This window comes from Oncorhynchus kisutch, linkage group LG19, assembly GCF_002021735.2.
Source record: "Oncorhynchus kisutch isolate 150728-3 linkage group LG19, Okis_V2, whole genome shotgun sequence".
Taxonomy (NCBI): Eukaryota; Metazoa; Chordata; class Actinopteri; order Salmoniformes; family Salmonidae; genus Oncorhynchus; species Oncorhynchus kisutch.
In genome coordinates this window covers 2,460,461-2,470,435 of record NC_034192.2, presented here as the reverse complement: position 1 = coordinate 2,470,435, position 9,975 = coordinate 2,460,461, and the positions used below count along the sequence as shown (strand labels likewise).

At 38.9% G+C, this 9,975-nt stretch overlaps 1 gene segment (V, D, J or C); it reads right to left on the bottom strand.

Annotated features, from left to right (window-relative positions):
- Positions 1 to 423: 423 nt before the first annotated feature.
- Positions 424 to 2,272, bottom strand: LOC116354988 (Ig kappa chain V region S211-like). The segment is given in 3 exon segments: positions 424 to 474; positions 774 to 1,033; positions 1,185 to 2,272. Coding segments are annotated over 3 exon segments (351 nt in total).
- Positions 2,273 to 9,975: the final 7,703 nt, after the last annotated feature.

Genomic DNA, 9,975 nt, shown 5'->3' with positions numbered 1-9,975 from the left:
ATCTCAAAGTGCTGTACAGAAACCCAGCCTAAAACCCCAAACAGCAAGCAATGCAGGTGGAGAAGCACGGTGGCTAGGAAAAACTCCCTAGAAAGGCCAATACCTAGGAAGAAACCTAGAGAGGAACCAGGCTATGTGGGGTGGCCAGTCCTCTTCTGGCTGTGCCGGGTGGAGATTATAACAGAACATGGTCAAGATGTTCAATGTTCATAAATGACCAGCATGGTCGAATAATAATAAGGCAGAACAGTTGAAACTAGAGCAGCAGCACAGTCAGGTGGAAGTTGAAACTGGAGCAGCAGCATGGCCAGGTAGACTGGGGACAGCAAGGAGTCATCATGTCAGGTAGTCCTGGGGCATGGTCCTAGGGCTCAGGTCAGTTGAAACTGGAACAGCAGCATGGCCAGGTGGACTGGGGACAGCAAGGAGTCATCATGTCAGGTAGTCCTGGGGCATGGTCCTAGGGCTCAGGTCCTCCGAGAGAGAGAAAGAAAGAGAGAAGGAGAGAATTAGAGAACGCACACTTAGATTCACACAGGACACCGAATAGGACAGGAGAAGTACTCCAGATATAACAAACTGACCCCAGCCCCCCGACACATAAACTACTGCAGCATAAATACTGGAGGCTGAAACAGGAGGGGTCAGGAGACACTGTGGCCCCATCCGAGGACACCCCCGGACAGGGCCAAACAGGAAGGATATAACCCCACCCACTTTGCCAAAGCACAGCCCCCACACCACTAGAGGGATATCTTCAACCACCAACCTACCATCCTGAGATGAGATCCATGAGATCTCTGAGATCCACTACCACTGAATCTAGATGGAGTCCCAGGCTGAAGGGTTTTAGCAAGGGAAATAAGGAGTTTATGAGCTCCTCCAGGTTTCTGGTGGTACCAGGCTAGTACTGGATATTTGGCATTTACATAACACACATTACTGCTGGTTTTACACTTCAGAGAGACTGTCTGTCCTGGGAGAACAGTTTCCTCTGTAGGAGCCTGAGTCACAGTGTACTGTCCTCTGGATTCTGAAACAGAGACATTTAAGAACTCATTATTTATGTGATAGCATTTGGCCATGTAAATCTCTAATGTCTAATTTCCTCAATTTGAGGCAACATTATGATGAAACACTTCAATAAGAAAGGGATTTTAGACCAATAACTTGTAAAACCTTACCTTGAATAAAGAACATCAATATCCACACAAAGCTCATGATGAAAGTCATTGTTGAAGTTCTGTTGTTATGAAGGACAGCTCTCAGTCATGAAGTGTTAACTCACAGGGCTATAAACACTCCCAGAGCACTGAAGTGTGTGCTGCTAATGCAAAGTGTTCTATGTAAATAGCCTTACTGGTAAGGACCCACATTCATATCTGTTAACTATGATACAGATTATACCGATACAGATTATGTTACCAAAATATTTTCATATTTCAAATACCTCATAATGTAAATACAGAATTATCAGTGTTCTTCAATGGATTTACTCATTTTAGCAGTTGATTTACTCTTCAATTACACAAACCCCAAAGCAAATCAGGGGGAGGAAAATAGGTTTATTCAAAGAGGATAACTCATAGATATTATGCTGAGGTAGATGACCATTTTTTCCCTGTCCTCAGTGATTCTCTCCTGTGATTCTCTCCACAGAACAAAGGGCCAGGATGTAGTTTATAGCCCAGCCCTAGCCTGTGGTTGACCAATTAGAATTCCTTGCAATAAAACTGGGCCAATGGCCAAATAACAAATATCCTATTTCAGAAGACATATACATTAAAAGCTCTATTTCCATTCATCAGTACTCTATTGACCTCTCGTCCTCTGTCTCTGCGTTGTGTATTTATCTTCAAAATATTCTTACATTCGTAACACAGGACTATCAATTGCTAATGTATTATACTAGTACTTCAGTACTATAGTCCCTATTGTACTATACAAGTACTTCAGAACTATCAGTCCCTATTGTATTTCTGACATGTTTTCTATTTCTTTGTTGTTGGCCGAGTGTGGTTCCCAATCAGAGGCAGTACTATCAGTCCGTAGGCAGTGCATCTCAGTGAAAGAGGCATCACTGCAGTATCTGGTTCAAATACAGGCTGCATATGGGAGTCCCATAGGGCGGTGCACAATTGACCCAGTGTTGTCTGTTTTTGGCAGGGGTAGGACTTTATTGTAAATAAGAATTTGTTCTTAACCTCTCTGCGCACGGAACCCGCTAGCGGGCTGAAATTCCACAACATACGGTGATCGCTACAGAAATAGTCATATTAAACATTCATGAAAATACAAGTGTCTCACATGTATCGGAAGCCTAGAATCTTGCTAATCCAACTGTGTTGTCAGATTTAAAAAATGATTTACTGTGAAAGAATACGATGCGAATATCAGAGCATAGAGCACAGGCGTAACATAATCACAAACTGCATTAAAATAAATTGTTTACCTTTGACGATCTTCGTCTGTTTGCAATTCCAATGCTCATTGTTACACAATGAATGATCTTTTGTTTGATAAAATCCGTTTTTATAGCCTAACACAAAACATTTTGTGAACCGCTTGTGTCGTGAATTCCGTCTCATTCCATTTTCTACGACACATTCCAGGTAAATAACCCACACAGAACGTGACTTTTCCAGTCATGTTTGGTTTCACTGCAATCAACTGGTTTGTTTGTAACACAATCAAACATGATGGGTCATTTCGCGGGACGTATTGACTGAAAGAAACCGATTTGAAGACAACAAGTCATGACATCATTGTGCACCAATGATTTGCCCGCTGTTTCGTTGATTGACTGTCTTTTAACCCAATGATCACTGATCGTCTTGAAATCTAGCTGGGTAGATAGCCAATGAGCTGAGCTAAACGGCAATAGGCCATGTTTATGTGTTGCAAGACCAACCCATGTAGTAAGCTCCAGCGTAAAGAGAGTCATTCGCTATTGAAGTTTCATACCGGAAGGAGAAACACATATTACGCACTGCATTGTTTGGTAAACGCGCAGATTCAGCTGTTTATATATCAGTCAGTATGGCGACTAAGTCAGGGAAAGCTAAATCTAAGTCTAGATATACAGATGTACACCCAATTTTTGAAAAAATGTATTGGGATAATGAGACAGAGATTGTTGTAGGACGATTCATTTAGCGTTTGTGGAGGAATATTTTTTGAACGGGAGAGGACATCGTTTTGGACTGGTAAGTTCTTATCATGCTAATGCCCTTGTTTGAAATGAATAATATAAACTATTATTTGTGATTTTATTTCAATTTTACAAGCAATATATAAACATGTAATGTCATGAAATGTGAGATGCGTGTGTCTGCCGCCCCACCCCAACCCACACAAAATAGCCTATTTGAGGCTGTTGAGGGGAGGGCAGGCCCAGAACAATGGCCAAAGTGAAATGGAGACAGTAGATACAGCTGGTCTGTTGTAATATAATAGAGACAGTAGATCTAGATGAAATGTCATAATATAAAAGAGACAGTAGATCTAGCAGGTCATAATAATATATTCAACCTTATGTTCCCTGTACTCTCTATATACAGTATATCTGTTTATTATACCTGTTGATACAGGGCTCATATGTGAAACTATTCTAACTGAACATTTTCTTTCACAGTGACACTGACTCCGAATGGGAGTCTTATCCGGTGTCCTGTGTGAATTTAAGTATGCTCTCTCTAATTCTCTCCTTCTCTCTCTCGGAGGACCTGAGCCCTAGGACCATGCATCAGGACTACCTGGCATGATGACTCCTTGCTGTCCCCAAACCACCTGGCCTTGCCACTCTTCCAGTTTCAACTGTTCTGCCTGCGGCTATGGAACCCTAAACTGTTCATTTTTACTCTTGAAGTGCTGTCCTGTTGCACCCTCTACAATCACTGTGATCTCCACCCGGCACAGCCAGAAGAGTACTGGCCACCCCTCATAGCCTGGTTCCTCTCTAGGTTTCTTCCTAGGTTTTTGCCTTTCTAGGGAGTTTTTCCTAGCCACCGTGCTTCTACACCTGCATTGCTTGCTGTTTGGGGTTTTAGGATGGGTTTCTGTACAGCACTTTGAGATATTAGCTGATGTACGAAGGCCTATATAAATCAATTTGATTTGATAGAGGACTGAGGGTCTTCCAAATATGGAAAGTGTTGTTTTGTAAATGTATATATTTTTTCCCCCATATTTTTTTCTCAATTTTTGAGGGGGGTGTGTTGGAATACCATTTTGGCATTTTGTAAATAGTTATTTGTTTCAAAATGTATGCCTTCACCAATTTGGCCACTTGGGTACATTTGGGCTACTTGTGTGGGACATCTGGGTGACGTCATGATAAATGTCATTTAGCACACTCATTTTGGAAGTTATCATTCTGAAACTTTGCCTAAGTACTGTTGCCCTCTTACATTTTTCACTGAAATTGTCCCCATCATCCTATCTGAATGTTTGTTTTATCTTGTTCATTTTAAAGATAAAAAACACATGTTTTTTCATTGTTTTATCTAAACCAGATCTATTGTGTTATATTCTCCTACATTCAATTCACATTTACACAAACTTCAGAGTGTTTTCTTTCAAATGGTACCAGGAATATGCATATCCTTGGTTTTGTGCCTGAGCTACAGGCTGTTAGATTTGGGTATGTCTTCAGGCGGAAATTGCACAAAGTAGGGGGGTTGCTGTAAGAGCTAACCGACTTGCCTAGTTAAAGAAAAATACTTGTACTTCAGTACTATCAGTGTGGTGCTCACTCTTGTGTGAAGGAGGTTTTGGTATGTAGACTTCACCAGAATGAATCACTTTGGTGGACATTTGGAAGAATGGAGAGTAGTAATAGTAACTGATCCTCTCCTCTCATAATATTATAGAGTAGTAGTAGTAGTAGTAACTGATCCTCTCCTCTCATAATATTATAGAGTAGTAGTAGTAGTAACTGATCCTCTCCTCTCATAATATTATAGAGTAGAAGTAATAGTAACTGATCCTCTCCTCTCATAATATTATAGAGTAGTAGTAGTAGTAACTGATCCTCTCCTCTCATAATATTATAGAGTAGAAGTAATAGTAACTGATCCTCTCCTGTCCTAATATTATAGAGTAGTAGTAATAGTAACTGATCCTCTCCTCTCCTAATATTATACAGTAGTAGTAGTAGTAGTAACTGACCCTCTCCTCTCCTAATATTATAGAGTAGTAGTAGTAACTGATCCTCTCCTCTCCTAATATTATAGAGTAGTAGTAGTAACTGATCCTCTCCTCTTATAATGTTATAGAGTAGTAGTAGTAAGTGACTCTCTCCTCTCCTAATGTTATAGAGTAGTAGTAGTAACTGACCCTCTCCTCTCATATTGTTATAGAGTAGTAATAGTAACTGACCCTCTCCTCTCATAATGTTATATAGTAGTAATAGTAACTGACCCTCTCCTAATGGTATAGAGTAGTAGTAGTAACTGACCCTCTCCTCTCCTAATGTTATAGAGTAGTAGTAGTAACTGACCCTCTCCTCTCCTAATGGTATAGAGTAGTAGTAACTGACCCTCTCCTCTCATATTGTTATAGAGTAGTAATAGTAACTGACCCTCTCCTCTCATAATGTTATAGAGTAGTAGTAGTAGTAACTGATCCTCTCCTCTCATAATGTTATAGAGTAGTAATAGTAACTGATCCTCTCCTCTCCTAATGTTATAGAGTAGTAGTAGTAACTGATCCTCTCCTCTCATAATGTTATAGAGTAGTAGTAGTAACTGATCCTCTCCTCTCATAATGTTATAGAGTAGTAGTAGTAACTGATCCTCTCCTCTCATAATGTTATAGAGTAGTAGTAGTAACTGATCCTCTCCTCTCATAATGTTATAGAGTAGTAGTAGTAACTGATCCTCTCCTCTCATAATGTTATAGAGTAGTAGTAGTAACTGATCCTCTCCTCTCATAATGTTATAGAGTAGTAGTAGTAACTGATCCTCTCCTCTCATAATGTTATAGAGTAGTAGTAAATGATCCTCTCCTCTCATAATGTTATAGAGTAGTAGTAGTAACTGATCCTCTCCTCTCATAATGTTATAGAGTAGTAGCAGTAACTGACCATCTCCTCTCATAATGTTATAGAGTAGTAGCAGTAACTGACCCTCTCCTCTCATAATGTTATAGAGTAGTAGTAGTAACTGATCCTCTCCTCTCATAATGTTATAGAGTAGTAGCAGTAACTGACCATCTCCTCTCCTAATGTTATAGAGTAGTAGCAGTAACTGACCCTCTCCTAATGTTATAGAGTAGTAGTAGCAGTAACTGACCATCTCCTCTCCTAATGTTATAGAGCAGTAGCAGTAACTGACCCTCTCCTAATGTTATAGAGTAGTAGTAGTAGTAACTGACCCTCTCATAATGTTATAGAGTAGTAGCAGTAACTGACCCTCTCCTCTCCAAATGTTATATAGTAGTAATAGTAGTAACTGACCCTCTCCTAATGTTATAGAGTAGTAGTAGTAGTAAGTGACCCTCTCCTCTCCTAATGTTATAGAGTAGTAGCAGTAACTGATCCTCTCCGCTCCTAATATTATAGAGTAGTAATAGTAACTGATCCTCTCCTCTCCTAATATTATAGAGTAGTAATAGAAGTGACTGATCCTCTCCTCTCATTATGTTATAGAGTAGTAGCAGTAACTGACCCTCTCCTCTCCAAATGTTATAGAGTAGTAATAGTAGTAACTGACCCTCTCCTAATGTTATAGAGTAGTAGTAGTAAGTGACCCTCTCCTCTCCTAATGGTATAGAGTAGTAGTGGTAACTGACCCTCTCCTCTCCTAATGTTATAGAGTAGTAGTAGTAACTGATCCTCTTCTCTCCTAATGTTATAGAGTAGTAGTAGTAACTGACCCTCTCCTCTCATGATGTTATAGAGTAGTAATAGTAACTGACCCTCTCCTCTCATAATGTTATAGAGAAGTAGTAGTAGTAACTGACCCTCTCCTCTCATAATGTTAAAGAGTAGTATTACAAGTAACTGATCCTCTCCTCTCATAATGTTATAGAGTAATAGAAGTAACTGATAATCTCCTCTCCTAATGTTATAGAGTAGTAATAGTAACAGATCCTCTCCTCTCCTAATGTTATAGAGTAGTAGTAGTAACTGACCATCTCCTCTCCAAATGTTATAGAGTAGTAGTAACTGACCCTCTCCTCTCATAATGTTATAGAGTAGTAATAGTGACTGATCCTCTCCTCTCATTATGTTATAGAGTAGTAGCAGTAACTAATCCTCTCCTCTCCTAATATTATAGAGTAGTAGTAGTAGTAACTGATCCTCTCCTCTCCTAATATTATAGAGTAGTAATAGAAGTGACTGATCCTCTCCTCTCATTATGTTATAGAGTAGTAATAGTAACTGACCCTCTCCTCTCATGATGTTATAGAGTAGTAATAGTAACTGACCCTCTCCTCTCATAATGTTATAGAGAAGTAGTAACTGATCCTCTCCTCTCCTAATGTTATAGAGTAGTAGTAGTAACTGATCCTCTTCTCTCCTAATATTATAGAGTAGTAGTAGTAACTGACCCTCTCCTCTCATGATGTTATATAGTAGTAATAGTAACTGACCCTCTCCTCTCATAATGTTATAGAGAAGTAGTAACTGATCCTCTCCTCTTATAATGTTATAGAGTAGTAGTAAATGATCCTCTCCTCTCCTAATGTTATAGAGTAGTAATAGTAACTGATCCTCTCCTCTCCTAATGTTATAGAGTAGTAGTAGTAGTAACTGACCCTCTCCTCTCATAATGTTAAAGAGTAGTAATACAAGTAACTGATCCTCTCCTCTCATAATGTTATAGAGTAATAGAAGTAACTGATCATCTCCTCTCCTAATGTTATAGAGTAGTAATAGTAACAGATCCTCTCCTCTCCTAATGTTATAGAGTAGTAGTAGTAACTGATCCTCTCCTCTCATAATTTTATAGAGTAGTAATAGTAACTGACCCTCTCCTCTCATAATGTTATAGAGTAGTAGTAGTAGTAACTGATCCTCTCCTCTCATAATGTTATAGAGTAGTAATAGTAACTGATCCTCTCCTCTCCTAATGTTATAGAGTAGTAGTAGTAACTGATCCTCTCCTCTCATAATGTTATAGAGTAGAAATAGTAACTGATCCTCTCCTCTCATAATGTTATAGAGTAGTTGTAGTAACTGATCCTCTCCTCTTATAATGTTATAGAGTAGTTGTAGTAACTGACCCTCTCCTCTCCTAATGGTATAGAGTAGTAGTAACTGACCCTCTCCTCTCCTAATGGTATAGAGTAGTAGTAACTGACCCTCTCCTCTCATAATGTTATAGAGGAGTAATAGTGACTGATCCTCTCCTCTCATTATGTTATAGAGTAGTAGCAGTAACTGACCCTCTCCTCTCCTAATGTTATAGAGTAGTAGTAACTGACCCTCTCCTCTCATAATGTTATAGAGTAGTAGTAACTGACCATCTCCTCTCCAAATGTTATAGAGTAGTAGCAGTAACTGACCCTCTCCTCTCCAAATGTTATATAGTAGTAATAGTAGTAACTGACCCTCTCCTAATGTTATAGAGTAGTAGTAGTAAGTGACCCTCTCCTCTCCTAATGTTAAAGAGTAGTAGTAGAAACTGACCCTCTCCTCTCATAATATTATAGAGTAGTAGTAGTAACTGATCCTCTCCTCTCATAATGTTATAGAGTAGTAGTAGTAGTAACTGACCCTCTCCTCTCCTAATATTATAGAGTAGTAGTAGTAACTGATCCTCTCCTCTCCTAATGTTATAGAGTAGTAGTAGTAACTGATCCTCTCCTCTCATAATGTTATAGAGTAGTAGTAGTAACTGATCCTCTCCTCTCATAATGTTATAGAGTAGTAGTAGTAACTGATCCTTTCCTCTCATAATGTTATACAGTAGTAGCAGTAACTGATCCTCTCCTCTCATAATGTTATAGAGTAGTAGCAGTAACTGATCCTCTCCTCTCATAATGTTATAGAGTAGTAGCAGTAACTGATCCTCTCCTCTCATAATGTTATAGAGTAGTAGCAGTAACTGATCCTCTCCTCTCATAATGTTATAGAGTAGTAGCAGTAACTGATCCTCTCCTCTCATAATGTTATATAGTAGTAGCAGTAACTGATCCTCTCCTCTCATAATGTTATAGAGTAGTAGCAGTAACTGATACTCTCCTCTCATAATGTTATAGAGTAGTAGTAACTGATCCTCTCCTCTCATAATGTTATATAGTAGTAGTAGCAGTAACTGATCCTCTCCTCTCATAATGTTATAGAGTAGTAGCAGTAACTGATCCTCTCCTCTCATAATGTTATATAGTAGTAGTAGCAGTAACTGATCCTCTCCTCTCATAATGTTATATAGTAGTAGTAGCAGTAGCTGATCCTCTCCTCTCATAATGTTATAGAGTAGTAGCAGTAACTGATCCTCTCCTCTCATAATGTTATAGAGTAGTAGTAGTAACTGATCCTCTCCTCTCATAATGTTATAGAGTAGTAGTAGCAGTAACTGAGCCTCTCCTCTCATAATGTTATAGAGTAGTAGCAGTAACTGATCCTCTCCTCTCATAATGTTATAGAGTAGTAGTAGCAGTAACTGATCCTCTCCTCTCATAATGTTATAGAGTAGTAGCAGTAACTGATCCTCTCCTCTCATAATGTTATAGAGTAGTAGTGATAATAACTGATCCTCTCCTCTCATAATGTTATATAGTAGTAGTGATAATAACTGATCCTCTCCTCTCATAATGTTATATAGTAGTAGTAGCAGTAACTGATCCTCTCCTCTCATAATGTTATATAGTAGTAGTAGCAGTAACTGATCCTCTCCTCTCATAATGTTATAGAGTAGTAGCAGTAACTGATCCTCTCCTCTCATAATGTTATAGAGTAGTAGTGATAATAACTGATCCTCTCCTCTCATAATGTTATAGAGTAGTAGTGATAATAACTGATCCTCT